Raw genomic sequence first — 18,416 nt, 5'->3', positions numbered from 1 at the left:
CTTTATGCAAAATATTATATCAAAGGTAGGATAGAAAATTTTTGAAGCATGTTAAAAAATTATAAATCTTTATGTATATATGAAATAATTTTATCTCAGAAAATTGGGAAACAATAACAGATGAAAAAATGTTTCAAAGCCAAGTTAACAAACTGGTGAATTAATATATAAATATCCTTTCCAAATGCAATAAAACTTTTTGCATTTTGCAATACAGCAGTCTGCAAGAAGAGGGGGGCAAAAAAGTGCTGGGAGCTACATAGGGTGTAAAGCTTTAAAGTTAAGAATTCCATGCAAATGTAGTCATGTTCTTCCACCAAAAGAGTGAAATTTTCAGAATTAATCAGAAAAAAAAATTTGCAACTGACTTTTAATGTTTGAATTTTCATCACTGTATGAAAATACTGTTTTATAAATCTGATGCACAAAATGTAGTCATATTTTTATTTTTATTGAATGAGCTTTTTGGAGCACTGAAACATGCATGGCACTCTGCACAAGTTTTCTAAGGCTCCTTTAATCCCTTGTGCCATATTTTTTTTCCCGTGTGTGTAGAAAGAGAAGGGTATATTAAAAGATTTTTCATTCTGAATGTCTCCATCATCATAGTTAATAACGGCAGCCTAGCATGTAAGAGGAGAAATTCAATTTCAAATTGCTTTAAGGTTTACCTTTGAATTCCACTTTGGTCAGAAGGGTTCCATGACCTTTAAATTTGATGAAAAGAGGAAGCAGATATTAATCTCATTATTTTATTTTGAAGTCCTCCCAAAGCAAGTGACTCTAGACGACATTTCCACAAAATGACATGAGTAGTCCACGTAACTTGATCATTATTACAGTGAAAGACAATACCTAAGATTTTAATATACTTTCAGTATTTTATATCTGATTTCAATTCCTTTTGTAAAATCTCTCTGCTACTTCAGAGTTCTCATTGTTTTGGACAGTTTAATTATATGTCTTATATTTATGCTTGTATTGTAAAAACTGTTTCTTTTTAAAGATTATATATTTATTCCCTTATATATGCTAAACTTATTTTGATAGTCCAAAAATATTTACTGTGCTTCCTAGTAATATATGCTACACTATTGCCTTTACACAAAGGTACTCCCCCTGTTACAGAAAATTACAATTGAAATATAGAATATTGTAACTATACAATAATTGCACACACTATTAAAGAACACAATAAGTTAACTATCCAAGCATTTCATATAGTAACATTCAGATGAGAATTAGTTACCCCAAACAAAAATCCACTCAGTTACTTTCAGATACTATGTTAAGAACTTCTACCAATGTCATTTAACCTTTTGAACAGTCTTGCTGGACATGCATACTATTATTCCTATCCTAAATTTTTTTTAAATGATTGAACAATATTTGGTATAAGAACAAAATCTGTGGGAACATAATAATTTATCTTAAATATCTCTTGAAGTGTGATTTGTGAAGTATTTGCATCAGGCTCACTTTGTTAAAATGCAGATTTCTGGCCACAGCTCCAAGCTGCTTAATGAAAATCTCTGGTATATGGGCCTCCAGAATTTCAACTTTAACACATTTTTCAGTTTGATAATCATTAGTCTAACCTAGAACATAAAAGGAAGAATAAGATTAGGAAAACAATATAATGATAAACAATCTTTCTTTTCAATGTCACTGGCCTTGGAGAGAAGGGGAGAAATCAAAAAGACTGCTTTTGAAGCAAATATCTTCGTACGATAATGTGAAAAGAGAAGGATAAACAATTGTTTGAATAAATAAGAATCTATCTATCTTTCTATCTACCTATCTATCCATGATCCAACAATACTTTCATGAATCCAAAATTCATACAAGTGTTTAAAAAGTTAAATAATTCAGAGTGGTACAGTGATCAAACACATAAGAAAAAGAAGCTGATTTTCATTGTCCTAGGGTAAAGCACAGTGGGGGAAATAACTGTAGAATAAATATAAAAGGAAGGATATACAGATGTTTGTGATGGTAAGAAAAAAAATAAGATTTCTTGGGAGGACCATGTAGGACTAACTCAAAGATAATTGTCCAGGGTTGAATAGCAGGGAGCAGTAGATTGCAACAGTACAGATTAAAGATGACTAGGGCATGGACTATGGATTTTTCTTGAGAAACAATGACAAAGACACAGATGCCAGAAATTATTATAATCAGCATGATTATGCAAATAATTCAGTGGGGAATTTGGCTGGAAATTTTGATGATTCACACACATTTCAATTCTTAAATGATCTGCCATTAATGGCTTTGATCACTGTAGTCTACTCAGAGAATGAAGATTTATGAATTTCTATAAAGACAGTAAAAATACTTGGTCTTAAATCAACTATTGGAGGAAGTACTTGTGGAGCAGCAAATGCCTTAAGTTGTAGTTTTGTAAGGTAGGCAACAAGAATAATGACTTCTATTTGATTTAATATCTCAAAAGAGATTATTTTTTTTTAAAACTGGAACAAATGTAGACAAGTGGAACATATTTTATATTTGGCCATAAAGCATTATTTTATAAGGAGTATAGGGAAAATTGCAAGGTGATCATCAGTTGATTAAGATGCAGAACTGTTAAAATTATTTCTCCAGCACAGTCTTTGAGAGTTATTTCCAGTATGTAATAAACAAACTATTCCCTGAAAGCTAAGAAGTTAAGTGTGCTTCCACAATGCAAAAGAGAGGAGCATCACGACCACTAGCAAGTGATATATTTTATCTAATATAAGTACTGGGTTCCAAGCTATGGATAAAACAAAATTACTCAATACTGTTAATAAATACCACCTGTCCTACTTAAATAATTTCAGAGTTTGGAATAAAAATCACAGTATCCTGATCTTCTTTGTTTAAAAATCTCTCTCTGCCCTTCTGGAGTTCTAAAGGCATATTTTTAATAACTTCCTAAAATACTTAAAACACATGATGCTCATATCAGAACATCTTATCAATTAGCATTTATTCCTCCAATTCCTGAGCAATTCCATTTTCTGACTTCTAAGCATCTCAGTGTTATGATGAGCCCCAGAGGTTCTTATCTCTATTAACACAACAAAATATATCTCAGATCATTTCTCTTGCTTAACATGAACCTGATTTAGGTTGCTGTTGTTACTGTTGTTTTTTCAAAGGAGGTAATGTAAAGAGCAAATTTTGATATTTTAATTTTAAAATAGCTTTGTACACATCGGTTATATAATAAAATTACCAAGCAATCAGTATTATTTTTTTCACTGGAGCATGTAAAATATCCTCAGTGGTCAATTAGAAAGATTTGACAAATGTAAAGCTACAAAGAACAAAAAGACTTTTGCAATGATTAGGATTCATTCTAATGATGTTTGCAAATTTTGCCTAAACATCTTATTTTGAATTATCTTTGGACTGTGTCAAGAATTAGGAACTGAAGAACTGGAACAATTTTCTAGAACATTCAACTGCAAAACCACAACTAAGGGAGAAAACAGATTTTTTTAAATCAATGATTTTATTGGTTGTTCACTTTATTATAATTATTTGAAATATGCTCATTTCATTACCTCACTTCAGTAATACAGACAGCATCATAGACCTGGCCTTAAAATTTATTTACCTATTTTAATGATTTACTTGTAGTATGGTATATAATAAATGTGATGTATAGAAAATATATATGTAAGCTTTTTATAAAGGATCTAAATAAAAAATCGGGATAATGCATGAGTGATGACTTAATAATAATATAATGATATTAATTTTCATTGAAATCATGATCCATACTCATAATTTTATAATATCATTATTAATCAAATAACTATATTCTTGAATAGTAACATTGCTGTCCATTATTCTGAAGTTAATGTATGCTTTTATGAAACAAATTTTTCTTTTTGTAACTTGAGTTTGTCAATATGATGATTTTATGAGATTTTGCCCTTTTGTTAGGACACCCGATACTGTCTTCACAAATACCACAAATAATTCACACGACATCATAGAAGCCTAGTTCCCAAACAGCTTCAGCTACTTGAATTGGCTATGACAGAATTGGAAGAGACCCACCCATGGCAGTTATTTAGTTTGGCCACCATGCCCAAAGATATCTACTTGGAATAGTTCTGGAAGCGGTTCTTTTACTGTGTACAACTACTTGTGATGTGGTGGTATTTGACAGTCATTTTAAATAAGAACTGAAGCCAATTAAATTGTTTCTCTATGGATTTCCTCTGACAGATGCATGGAGGCATCTTGTGTTAGCCAGCAGACATTGTTCAAACATAGCTAAAACCATTCCAGCATTTATTTTGATACAATCAGCTAATTATATGGTTGTGATTTATGTTTAAATGAAGGATTTTAATCAAATCTATTATTTTAATCCTCTGCAAGACTTCCCATCATAATGTCATGGTTCCTATATGGGAAAGACAACTTCTCTGAATGAAAACTTGGGCATATTGTCTTGGTTTCATGGGAATAGAAGCATGATCTTAAATGGGAAAGCACTATATTTCCCTGTCTCTGATTAAAAGAGTAAAAATTGTGCAGTTTGAACTATGAGACATATGACCATTTGCTGTTTGGTTGTTAGTTCCACTCTGAATTTAGAACCAGAAAAAATAAATCACAGAAACTTAGTAAAGAAGGATTTGCTTGACAGGCAAACTCAATTTTTATAGTGGCATAATTTTCAGTACGTCTCAAATTAATCTCAATTCTTAATTAAAATTTCAGTTTTGTTATAAAATATGCCAATTTTAAGTTTAACATAGAATAAAGAAAAATGACTTTAAATTTTAAAAAGTATTTTAACAAGTGAAGTCCAATTGAAGTTACCCTCAGCATACTGACAATATGCATGAAATTAGCAGAAATCTCTATCTAAAATTCATGAATCTGTGATAGCAGGCTCTTCCTTCATTTCATTTGGTTAAAGTTACTACATTAGCAGACTTGTGGGGTTTGTTACTCACTGATTTTTTTGTTTGTTTTTATCTTTCTAGATGTTCCACCAACTGGTCAGGCACACAGTGTGAGAGGCCAGCCCCAAAGAGCAGCAAATCTGATCATATCAGCACAAGTAAGTTTCTCAGATTAATATCTTGGGTGTTCCACATAGTATAGAAAGCATTGTTTTCTTTTTATACCATTATTGTGGGAATTGAGTCTTGGAAAATCTCCTTTATGGAATTTTGCAAGAGATCTGCAATCCATATGTTTTTTGAAAGAAGAAGCACTGAACTCTCACCTGGTGACAGGATCCAGTGTTATGTGTGCTTTTAGGCTGTGAGGGTTCATCTCAAACTTTGGCAGTTTTCAGAACACACATCTGTAAACCTAGCTTAAGCTTTTCTTCGGAAATGTGCGTCAGCTGCAAAGTCTGCAAATATCACAATGGATGTGAGAATGCTTGAGGAAGAAAAGTAATTTCATGTTTTAATTAGAGTATTTTTCTTGAAGTGCATTCAGTGTGTTGTGGAAAAACAAACTTGATTAGTCTCAAAGTGATGAAGTATGTTAACAAGCAATTTTTAATAAGGAGCATAGTTGATTCATTGCTTCCTTATCTTTAAAGTACTGGTTTTGAAGTATATTAAAATGTAGCAACATTTTACAAGTTTTTTTGTGTGTGTAGCTATAGTCTTAGGACAGGTCCCTGATATGAAATTTTATCTACATCAATATTTTGTGTCTATGTGTGTGTGTTCCAACAATTTTAAATGATTTTATAAAGATTTTCACAATAAAAGTCTTACATAAAGTTTCCCAATTCACACATACTATCGCTAATGAGTGGAAAATTTTTGAGAAATCTGGAATAACTATCAAGTGGGTAAATATATTCTTGAAGAGAAAAAGTAATACCTCTGATTTATGAATGCTTACTTAGCAATTTTTCTCTAGTCTTTCACTGCTGGTGAGAGAGCATACATGAAAACAAACAAAAAATATACTATGGAATTTGTGAAAAAAGAAAGACATTATCAAAATCAAAAGTATATGATTTTTGTACCTTAGACATAGGCTCCCAGTGTTTGCTGATCTACTTGTTTGTTGTGCCTGTCCCCAAATAATTTATCATTGCTTGAAATCCTTCAAGTGACATTGTCTAAAGTTCCACCATTTAGAGATTAACTTGGGCTAGTAAGGATGACCATCTTTGAAAAATGGCAAATAGGTATAGAATAAATAACCTTAGAAATGAGTCTTTGCATTTGGAAAAGTGAGATACGTGATTCTGGTTATGGAGCATATGGTGTTACCTTAGAATTTGTGTGTTGTCTTTAGGAAGGGAAGGGAGAATACTGTAGCAAAACTATGGACACGTAGTTGTAGGAATAGGGCACTAGGATTTGAGGAATTGATTCATAAAATATAGGAGATATGGGAAAATATACCTTGCCTAACTTGATATTGCAGAAGAAGAGCAAAAGAAAAAAAATACTCTCTTCTCTCTCTTCCAGGATCATACTGACATTAGTACTAACAATTCTGGAGGAATACTAATTTATATGATTTTGTGAACCAGTTATAAGACTCAACCATCATTAAGAGCATTTTTGTAATGAAAAAATGCATTTGAGTTTCCAACCTGTAGAACATACTGAAGTAATAAGTTGAGAATTAATGAAGTCATGGTACTTTAGGCTTTCTTTTATGATAACTTCTCAATTATCTAAGATAAATTAAAAACTTAGTCTTTTAGAGAATCAAAACAATTTTAAATATTGATAAAATTTTCTGAAAGAAGGAAACAGAGTAGAATGTCAATTGAATTTTCAATTTATATATAAGGTCCATCTACAAGGGAAAATTTCGTGTTTGGAAGATGATTTTGAGGAGGGGTGTGCCAGATGTATTTATTGAAAGGTGATGTTGCCAACCATTTGCATTGGCAACAAGCTCCCTTATAAGAAAAATGCCTCTAATTACATGCAACAGTTCTAAAATAGGAAATATCACATGGAAGGAGGAGTTGCAAGTAGTTGTAACCCTTTTTCCAAAGATTCTGATGCTCTTTCTTCCATCACTGATTTAAAGTCATTACATTTAATGGAAGTATCAATGCACATTGAAAGGGCTATTAGCTATGCAAATGTCAAATTATCTCAGATTTGAGCAAAGTTGACCACATAATGACTCTGTTAAAAGGTACTTATCAGACATTTGCGCTTAGAGAAACTTGCCTCAGTAACTCTGAAAGGAGAGAAAAGGTAGTTAAACTGATCCTTCCTAAGGTAGGAGGGCTATTTTTATTTTCTCAGGTAAACTCCAGTGGTTTTGAATGGTTGTCAAATGTTCCCCGAACTTGGGCAAAAGTAATCTGTTCAGTAAGAAAGATGGATACTTTAGGAATATGTTTTCAAATCTGCATTTCCACTTACAGTGAAGCATTCCGTAATCATTGGACCTTGGCACAATCAGGAATATACTGCCTCTCTCAGCCTAACTGCTATCAACTGGCACGAGATTTACCTTTCTAATTGATGAGCGGCTTTCTTAATCATCTCTGAGTAGTCATACTGATGTTCTCTGCCCCTTGCGGTTTAAAGTATCTAAAGATCAGCCTGCCTGTGAAATTAAGTGGATCTATTATTCTAGAACTTTCTGCTTAGTTTCCATTTGAAAAAGCAGAAACTTTTCTGAAGTTATTTGGAAGAGTTTTAAACTAAGGATGATTAAATATTTATTTTATACTCCTGTTTTAGATTTACCTAAAGTTTTAAGGGAGTGGATGCTCAATGTTTGGATTATGCTATTCATATCTGCTAAATTTAAGGAGGATAAAAATATACTCAGCATTTGTGGGGCAGTAATGTAATGATGCTGTATTTTACTGTAGTGACAACAGAAATGTGATATCTGTTACGGGGTTATTCATATCTTCTATTTTCCTACTTTATCCTCATGTCTTTTATACCGTCATGTTTTAAAACAGAAAAAAAGTTAATTATGTTATACCAAGGAATTATAAATATAACTATAAATTGCAAATATATAGAGAAAAATGCAACAAAATAATGCCTCTGTCCTAATTATCCAAAAGCAAGTATTTTTTGAGCCTCTACTAAGTGTCAGGTAATGTCTAGATCCCAGGGATGAATCAGTGAAGATGATAGTCAGGGCTTCCCTCGTGGCACAGTGGTTGAGAGTCCGCCTGCCGTTGCAGGGGACACGGGTTCGTGCCCCAGTCCGGGAGGATCCCACATGCCACGGAGCAGCTGGGTCCGTGAGCCGTGGCCGCTGAGCCTGCGCATCCGGAGCCTGTGCTTCACAACAGGAGAGGCCACAACAGTGAGAGGCCCGCGTAGAAAATAATTATGAGTCTTGATTGGATCTGTGAAGCAAGTAAAAAAGACACAGAAATAGAGAATGTTAGGGGAGAACTGAGGTCAGGAGTGATTTCTCTGAGATGGTGATACTTAAGCTCAGACTTGAATGATTAAAAAGGGGAGGAGACGCTAAGTGTATTTCAAACAAAAGAAACAGCAGATACAAGAACGCTAGAGTAGGAAAGAGCTAAACATGTTCAAGGGATTGAAAGAAAATCAGTGTACTGACACCAAGGGGACAAGAGTGAGAGTGGTACAAAGTGAGGATGATTATACATGACCAGGATGATAAGCAGCCTCTCAAAGATCACTGGAAGGATAATCTTTGCTAAGTTTGGAACATGATATGTTCTTTATGATTTTTAAAATAACAGTTTATCAAAATGCTTAAGAAACATCATCCAAATCACTATATAGAGAGAGAGACACACACATTTATACATATATGTAAACATAAACTTAAGAGCAGAATATATAGCAGCAAGTCAAAAGAGGTCAATTGTAATGATATAATTTATGCTTATATTTTTCTACTATAACTTCGATAAATAAAAAATTCTTTCTTTAACTTTCATGATAGTAAACTCTTCTGGTTTCCCTCCCAACCTCTTGAAACAACTCTGTCTTCTTTGTGAGATACTTTTTTATCTCTTCTAGTTATCTCATTTTCCACATACCACTACATATATTCTCCTTGGCAATCCATAATTCCTTGATCTCGGTTTTCAACTCTTCGTTAATTACTCCCAAATTTCTATCCTCAATCCTGGTGTCTCTTCTGAGGCTGAGACACATATCCCACTGCACAACTGCTGTATCCATATTGATGTCATCTTTGTCTATATCTATATATCTATATCTCTATACTACAGGAATCTGAAGTTCCGTGTTTCCCCAAATGATCTCATCCCCTTCTCCCACTCAACCAGCCATTTTTATACACCTTGTTTTGCCTTCCTGTCTATACACATAGCTGCAAAATCTACCTGGTTATCCAAGCAACACTTAAGTGTCACTCTTAACCTTCCTTCTTTTTTAAGTTAAGTTAGACAATATAGTCCATACATATGACTTCCTAAATTTCCTTCAACATCATCCTGTTTTTTAATAGCATAAATTCCCGGCTCATTTATGTAACTTACACAGCCCTTCCTAACATCCCCTTTGCTTTCCTCTACAGCCACATCTCCTTCTACCACCCTCTGCTCTACTCTCCATTCAGACTGCTGTTCCTTGATCTTTTCTCCTCCAGGTTTTCATATTTCTCTCCCTAGGTTAATTCAATATCTCCTCCTCCTCTCAACCTGCATTCTCTTTCATGGAACTCATCCCTCAGGTCTCAAAGGCACACCAGTCGTCCTCCTCAATCCCAGATCTAGCCGGATACTACTCCTCTATGTTTTCAGAGCAATACATACTTTCACTAGGGTAGTGCTTATCACTGTGCTAAATAAACCCATGTGTTTGTCATCTTCTAATATACGTCAGACAAGATGAGAGGAGGGACGTTTCTATCCCCAGTGCAAAGCAGAGTAAATGTTGAGTGTGTGGAGTATAGCAACACTTAAAATATATCTGCTAAATGAGAACTGAATGTATAGTCCCTATGATATCCTAGGCACTGTGCTATCTGCAAAACAAAGATAGATAGCTTATGCCCTCAAGTTACAAATAAACTGATCTCTACAACATATGGTGAAAAGTGCATACATAGAGGCATACACAGAGTCATATGGCAATATGTATTTTGAATTAGTTAATAAACACGTATTAGCACTTTCTGTGTAATAGACACAATTCTATTTACATTACTATGAGGTATATATTAATGATAACACTCATTTTATAAATGTGTAAACTCAAAGAATATAAATTTGCCCAAGCACATGTTGCTAGTAAGCTGAGATTTGACCTTTGAGGTTCAAATTTGAGGTAGCCTGGCTCCAGAATCTATTATATCAACTGTGATGCTGTACTGCCTCTCCCATTGAAGGGATCTCCTCAACATAACAATTTGATAAGATAGTTCTTCTTTCAAATGGAAAACCATTATATAATGAGGCTACAGAACAATGTGGCAAAGAAAGACTGGCTCTATTTTCTGTGAGAAGTTTGTTGAGATTTCCCCTCCACCCAATAACAAGTTCAGAGTGTGCTTTTTTTTTTTTAATCTGTTTAGGACAGTCCACCAAAAATATACTATCAAAAATATCACCTACAATAGATCTTGATTGTTATATGTTACAATATGATATTTACTGCCGTATATACTGCTTGGAAAAAATACTTATTTTGATAAATATCTATACTATATTCTAATAATATATATATTTGCTAGTTGTTTCTATGAATATAAACTAATTTGCAAAAAATAAAGGAAAACTTGCTAAATTGCCACCCTTTATTATTTATTAGCTATACTGAGCATTATCGCAGTTACCTTGATGGCTTATATAAACTTATAAGAATGCTAGGCTCTTAAACAGAGGGCTGTAATGTGAGGGATTGGAACTGCCATCTGTCATGGGAAAAAGAAGAACAAAGTTCTTTGTTTTCTAGCATGCATAATTAACAGCATTTCTACCTAATAAGAACAAAAGAAACTATGTAGAACAAATAAAATCTCATATTCTAAATAATTTATAATTGCTTTGAGGGGAAAGTAACTTTATATACCTTAAAGCTAGTATTGATATATATTTTAAACCTACATATTTACCACAAATTTTAGCAGAAAAAAATATAAATGATGAAGTGAGGATATTTATAAAGTTGTGATCAATCAGTTGAAGTCAGTTTATGAAGAAATCAAGCTGTTCACTGGTATTTAAAATTTGTGAACAAATGTTAATTACTATCCAAGGTGCCAGATTCTCCACTTACATTAATTATTAATAAATTACACATTCATATAAAGTTCACTTTCCCAAAACCAACGAGGTAATGTAATATCAAACTCACTAAATCATATAGTGCTGGTAACAGCATGAAAAAAATAAAATGAGGTTTACATTTCAGAAACTGACTAAAGAAGGCAAGCCATATTTTTTCTTGCATGGAAGAGAGTTATTTGGTCATTTTAGTCAAGTTATTTTTGAAGTTCCAAATTGAAAGATTATTTATGTATGATATTTCCTTAATAAAGACTTTCTGGTATTTTGGTAAATGATCTGCAATACGTACTACCTCACACAGATATCTGTGGCTAGAGCTGTTAAAACTGATCTATATTTCTATTTTAAATTCCCTAAGCAGCTGCTTATCATGCTTAATATTACCATTAATTTCGACCACAGTATTTTACATATACATGTATATGCAGAGGAAAATTCATATATTTAATAACTATTAACGTTTCATTCCTGAACCATTCAAGATCCTCACATTAAATTTCAGTTAGTTTGGGTGTTGCTGTGTTTCTCAGTTTAGCCAATGATTAAGCTGACTTGACAGAATCAATGAGATACTTATTCCAAATAGACGAAGACTTGTCTTATGGGCACTAGATATTTGTCTGTTGGAAACATGAGATTTAGGTACTTGATAGAGCTTCTTAATACTCTCCTGTTATTAGGCAACGCTTGCATTCAGTTTTCTTCCTGCATAAGTGACATATGACCCTAGGTGTATCTTACTGTGGATCGCATCATCAGTAAAAGGGTATCGTCTCCTTCTTCTTTAGAAAAAAAAAGATTGCTCTTATTGCCAACCTAGAAATGGAGGGCAGGGCAGAGTTTCTCCTCAGTTTTACTTCTCCCCTATGCTCAGCTGCATAAAAACTAAGATCCACTTTCTATGACCACTTTTGAAAATCTATTCCATAGGTCTGTTATTCCATTTTGAAGATGAATGATACAACCTAGATCATTCTTATAAAGAGGGAAAGTGGACATTTACAACATAAGCCAAACACTTAAATGTGGTTTGCTGAAAATATTCTGGAACTGGAATTTGAGAAAGAGAATCCACTTTGTCCCCCTATTTTGTTGAATCAAGCTAAGAGCCCTATGTGGTAGGTCTTCATGTCTCTATTTTAACAGGTAAAGAGCATGAGCCTCAAATTTTAAATAACTTTCCCAAGATCTCACTTCAGGTAGGTGGTGAAACTGATATTTAGGCCTATGTCCATCCAAATCCAAAACTGTTACCCCTTTTGTTTTACCAGACTGCCATCTAACTTGCCACATGTACTCATGGCCAGGGAGTATTTATAGCTGAAGGAAAAAAACTAAGGGTGGAAATATGGCCAGGGAAATTGTGGAAATGTGTGTTCAGTCACAGTTTCTTTACTTGTGTCATTGCAAATAAATGTGTCTGGTGAGAATCAGAGTCAGATTGACAAAGAAGTCAGTATTTCTAACCTCAAGGTATTTAATGGTAACATATAAAGGAAAGATATCTGAAGAAACATTTCCAGCAGATCAAGTATTTAATAAGAAAGTGATTTTCCAGTAATGTAGTTATGAACTAGGAATATAGACATTTGGCCTAAGCTTTATTTTTATTATGTCAATTGTCAAATAATTTGGTGTAATAAAGTGTTCAGTTATATCAATCTTGTCTTCATTTTATTTATGTGTTCATCTATTCATTCATTTCTTTTTCAGGAAGCATAGCCATCATTGTGCCTCTCGTCCTCTTGGTGACTTTGATAACCACCTTGGTAATTGGTTTAGTGCTTTGTAAAAGAAAACGAAGGTAAGATGCAAGGTTCTAGACCAACAGTAAATAAATTACACAAATAGTTACAGAAACTGATTTTTTTTAAGAAAATTTCTTAAAGTATGATTTACATATTCCAACTGCTGAATTCTATGTTTTTTGAACCATTTTATCCCTCCGCTTCATTTTAAGTGATTATAATTTAGACAACCTTTCCCTTATGTTATATTGATGGAATGGCTGCATTTGCATATTCCAACAAAAATAACAAGGGAGTTATTAAACATTCAATAGAATTTTACATTTGTGGTAGTTTTTCCTTGAAATAGCAAGCGTCTCTAAAGAGCATTTTATAATATTAATGTGTAAGATTAGTAATGTCAATAAAATGATAATGACTATGTATTGTATGTCACAAATTGTGCATTTTATTCACAGATTACATATTTGTTGATTTTATATATTACTGGAAGTGTCATTATTTCAACTTATTTGAATATGCAGGTAAAAGATCTATAAGGAGTGAGTTGTCTGTGGGGTTATTTACTGGAAGCTAGAGTTGTGAGTCCGTTTTTTTTTTTGTTTTGGTTTGGTTTGGTTGGTTGGTTTGTTTTTTGCGGTACACGGGCCTCTCACTGTTGTGACCTCTCCCGTTGCGGAGCACAGGCTCCGGATGCGCAGGCTCAGCGGCCATGGCTCACGGGCCCAGCCGCTCCGCGGCATGTGGGATCTTCCCGGACCGGGGCACGAACCCGTTTCCCCTGCATCGGCAGGTGGACTCTCAACCACTGTGCCACCAGGGAAGCCCCACGAGTCCGTTTTTGAATTATGTAAAAGAGGATTTTAGCCACATGACTTGAGGATTGAAAGTTTATCACTATTTTTTTATAGACGTTTTTCAGGAACGAAAGGGAGAAAGTAGAATTTTAAAGGGCAATTGATTAGTGAATATTCAGTTTCAACTAATGTGGTATTAGCTATTTACAAGGAATATGTTCCAAGTGCATTTTTTATTGTTAAATCTAAATAATTTGGGAAAATAATGTATTACATTTCAGAGTTTTTGTTCCTCCGTGAATCAATAAATGTCATTTATTTTCAGTGTGTTTTATTTAAGAATGTTCCATCAGTTATATTAAAATGTCATTAAATCTACAAATACGACAGTTTCATGCACCACATTGTGATATTTAGATAACTCACACAATGTTCTTATTCTAGGACGAAAACTATAAGAAGACAACCTATTATCAATGGAGGAATAAATGTAGAAATCGGCAATCCATCTTACAACATGTATGAGGTGGATCATGATCACAGCGATGGAGGTCTTTTAGATCCTGGCTTTATGGTGGATCCAGCAAAGGTAAAGTTGTAAGATGATGCACTGTGAGCACTAACATTCTTGAGTTATTTCTCCATAAAATGGTTCTGAATTTCATCATTATTTCTTTTATCTGAAGTTAGATTAAAGAACTTTAGGATGCATTGAATTTTATAGGCTCTTCTAAAGAAAAAATAAAATTGTGGACTGCATTCACCTGAAGCACGAAGTTAATGTAACATGTTCTGGAAAATAATATTTATTTATTCACTTAGTTTATAAACATAGCTTATTTAAAATAATATCTTATTCAAATGTGTTGAGGTGCTGGCACATCTAAATATACAGCCTAGTGTAAAATTACTGATTTATTTTTAATAACAAAAAGAGTACAGTATTTCATTGCCAAAATAAGTACTTTATTTCCAATAATGTTTTATTGAAGAGTCCACTAAGCTGTGTGCTTGCATTTGTTTGTGATCAAATCGCTTTTAAACAATATTTTTCTACCTACTATAATATCCTTCTTATTGATTTGAGACATACCATTGATATATATAGCCTAAAAATCCACAGTCTTTTTTTAGTTTCTATTAGTTCATATTACTGAATGCTCAGTTTGTAAGCTTTCATAAGAAATAGATAAATGATACAACTATCTAGATAAACTTGCAAAGATTCCCTTCACTGTATAATCGGAATATTTTGCATGATAATTATAGAATATTTTAAGAGCATCAATTGAATTAATGAATTAAGAGCATCAATTTGCTAGTATGGTATGATTTTTCTTAGCTTATTTGTTCATTCATTAAATGGTTATTTATATTCTGATGTATTAAAGGTATTTTGTCCAAAATGCTCCATTATATTAAATAATCGCAACGATCACATGGCTTTGCACTCACAGCAACAGCTGTTCCCAAAGAAACTGAATAGGTCCCCATATATTCAATCTAGTTCTGAATCCACGGCCAGACTTTCTAAGCCTAAAATTGGTGGTCTGAAACTGAAGAAGTATTCATTTCTATGAAAAGAAATCAATCATTATTGCATAGATAAGTTTTTACCCTATCAGAAGATATTGTATACTTTTTTCCTCATTAGAAATAATTTTTTAGTTACTCTAAATTATTAATTCAGTTACTAACTCCTACACTTGAAGTTGTTTGTGAAATAAACCCTGGTAACCTAAGTTTCAGTGTTTTGTACTCGAAATTGAAAAACTAAACATACTGTGCATGTTGTTTGATAATTTATAAAGGAGAAAGACATCTTAAATAATAGACTTCTCATATTCTATGAATTTTTCTTAGGAATAAAATACAGTGTCTGTAAATATAATATGAACTGATGAGGATATACCTTATACACTTTTTATGAGCGGGAGAGTTCTCATTTTCCCCATCATTTTATTTCTAGTGATAGAGCTAAGCCTATTTTGGATACTTAAAGGGGCTAGCTTTTTAATATTCCATTTAATTTTTTAAATATTTACTCTAAGAAGATAAAGCTATGCTTCAGTGCCCCTCAAATATATTTTTAATGTATTTAGCAAATAACATTCAGTAAATATATATTTACTTATTTTCTGATTGACCAAAATTACACTAAATGTGACTTAGGTGGCTGATTCTAGCTGAGTCCTGATGTTTGAAATGTAAATATGAATTGTTGCCTAAGAAGTAACTGCAGAAAATACATTTATAGGTATAGACGATTTTAAAAAGCAGGTAGCCACACCAAAGCCACCTTCATGATGAAGTGTTTTTCATAGAGTATTCACTTGTTACAATGGTTTGATATATTCATGATGTGAATGTGAATGATGATTCATGAATTCATGATCTGTGAATCACAGATCTAATATTAATAGTTATTTCATAAATTATTGAAACTACCATGAACACAATGTTGATGCCCCAGGGCTGAAGAATATATCTTATGTTATTTTTATGACTTAACATGAGTTTATATCAATGAAAACAGTTCCATGATATTAGATCAGAAACTAAAATTCTCTGTTTACACACAGCCCAGGTATATAGGGGGAGGGACCAGTGCTTTCAAGCTTCCACACACAGCGCTGCCCAGCTACCTAAACTCTGATTTGAAAGGACCACTAACCGCTGGGGTGAGAGAAAATTTATTATTCCATACCCATTCCATCACAGAACTCCTCACAATCAAAGATGATTACTAGACTTAGATAGGGGCTTATCTTTAATGATTTTTTAATTAACAAAAGATTTCAAAACAGGATTAAAATTGGGGGCTTAAGTGTCCTGCGTATGCAAGATTATATATGAAATGTTATTTTCGGCAAGTTATTCAGTAGGAATATCTCTTCTTCTAAATTTGAAAATGTTAAAGCTCCTTAGCAGTAAATATGAGCATTTGCTATTGTTAGAACAGAAATCTCTAGCCAGAAATTTAAGCTGAATAGTTTAAATTTATGTTTGGCTTGGTTTATTTTCTATTAAGACGCTTTGTTTAGTATATACAAATTTGATATCCTTTTAAATAAAAATATAATACAAAATGTGGCATTGTATGGAGAAGTTAGAAATGGTGTATGAAACCATTCTTGAAAACTTTTTAAGTAACTAGCTTCTAGAGAAAGGTGCTTTGCCTAAAGTTACATGGTTCATATTGGAAAGAAGAGGGATTAAAGACAGGTATCAAGATTCCTAGGATTGATCTCACCCTTGTACCTCTCTCCCATCAACTGTCTTTCATTCTCATTTTTTTATCATGTTTGTCTCATTTGCATGGCTCAAAAAATATAATATTTCTTTGTTATGACTAAGATTTAACATTCTATTTTGGAAAGACAAAATTTTAAAAATCCAACTAGGTAACAACCACAGGTTAAGTTGCAACTATTAAAATAATAAACATTGTATATGTTTTTCAAATGAAAGAGATCATTTCTGCATGTCTCAATTCTACCTCAAAGTGATGCAAGTATCTATGAAACTTAGAATGAATGTGTCCTTCACAATTCTTTAGAAGAATCCAAAAATATTTCCAATAATAAGTACATAGAGATTGTTTGAAGCAAAAATACTGTCTTTATTTTTTAAAGTTTACACAACTAATGTAGTTTACTTTCATTTTTCTTTTTCTTTTTAATTTCATATTGGAAAAATTATAAGCACCAAGCAGTTAGATGACCAAGCAAAAAGATGGCAGCACATCTTTCCTGCCACTGCAATAGCATTAAGGGGAGAAAACATGGACTGGAAATAGGACAGTTTGGTTTAATGTTCTGTACTTTTAAATAAAGTCGCAGTGAATATAGCTTTCATGAAGATTTCTTCAAGCTTTCAATATTATGTCAAAGCTCCCCTTAGGTTCACAAGTTAACTGAAAGACATACAATTATGTTTTTATCTAAAGCAATGCTAAAGTCGATGAAAGCCTGTAAACAGAATTTAAATTACATTTATATAATTACTATTTAGTAAGTTAAATGAAATGCATATAAATGTTGTTAACAGTAAAAGATAAACATCATAGAAAATAACAAATTCATGTGGTCAAAACAGGTAATAAAACTATATTTATTTTTCTCCTTCAGCCAACAAATTACTCCAATCCGATATATGCGAAATTGTATATGGATGGGCAAAACTGTCGAAACTCCTTAGGAAGTGTTGATGAAAGGAAAGAACTGCTTCCAAAGAAAATAGAAATTGGGATAAGAGAGACAGTGGCATAATGAGTGATACCTTTTATATACTGTATAAATGTATAAAATGTAAGGATTACTTTTGTATGTTCCAACAGTATTATACTTGTTTTGGCATCAGCATTACCTCTTCCTTTATCTTTTTTCTGGTCAATTGTTTTCTGAGTTTTCTGGGTTTTATTTTTTGCTGATGACTACTGATTGACCATTTGTATGGTATTTTTATGAAAAAGAACTGCACTACAGTACAATTTACACCAATGCTGCTGATAAGACACCTTTGAATTTGTTAAAATTAAAAACAACATATTCCTTTGTAGTGTGAATATGAGCAATCTATTTTATATGAACTTTTTTGGTTCTACTTAATCAACAGATATAATCTCTGCACTTTTTCATTATACGGTCT

At 32.8% G+C, this 18,416-nt stretch overlaps 1 protein-coding gene across 1 annotated transcript in view; it reads left to right on the top strand.

The window, feature by feature from the left end:
- LRP1B (LDL receptor related protein 1B) overlaps positions 1 to 18,037 on the top strand; it is a gene marked incomplete at its 3' end in the record, with an annotated part of 1,833,965 nt that extends 1,815,928 nt beyond the window's left edge. The window contains exons 87-91 of the mRNA XM_082841888.1: positions 4,998 to 5,074; positions 12,935 to 13,025; positions 14,211 to 14,355; positions 16,349 to 16,447; positions 17,897 to 18,037. Of these exons, the coding sequence (XP_082698014.1) occupies positions 4,998 to 5,074; positions 12,935 to 13,025; positions 14,211 to 14,355; positions 16,349 to 16,447; positions 17,897 to 18,037 (553 nt within the window). The remainder of the gene's footprint in view (positions 1 to 4,997; positions 5,075 to 12,934; positions 13,026 to 14,210; positions 14,356 to 16,348; positions 16,448 to 17,896) is intronic.
- Positions 18,038 to 18,416: the final 379 nt, after the last annotated feature.

Source organism: Leucopleurus acutus (genome assembly GCF_964270905.1).
Source record: "Leucopleurus acutus genome assembly, chromosome: 6".
Taxonomy (NCBI): Eukaryota; Metazoa; Chordata; class Mammalia; order Artiodactyla; family Delphinidae; genus Leucopleurus; species Leucopleurus acutus.
The sequence above is the reverse complement of the archived record's forward strand: the minus strand, read 5'-3'. Positions and strand labels throughout refer to the sequence as shown.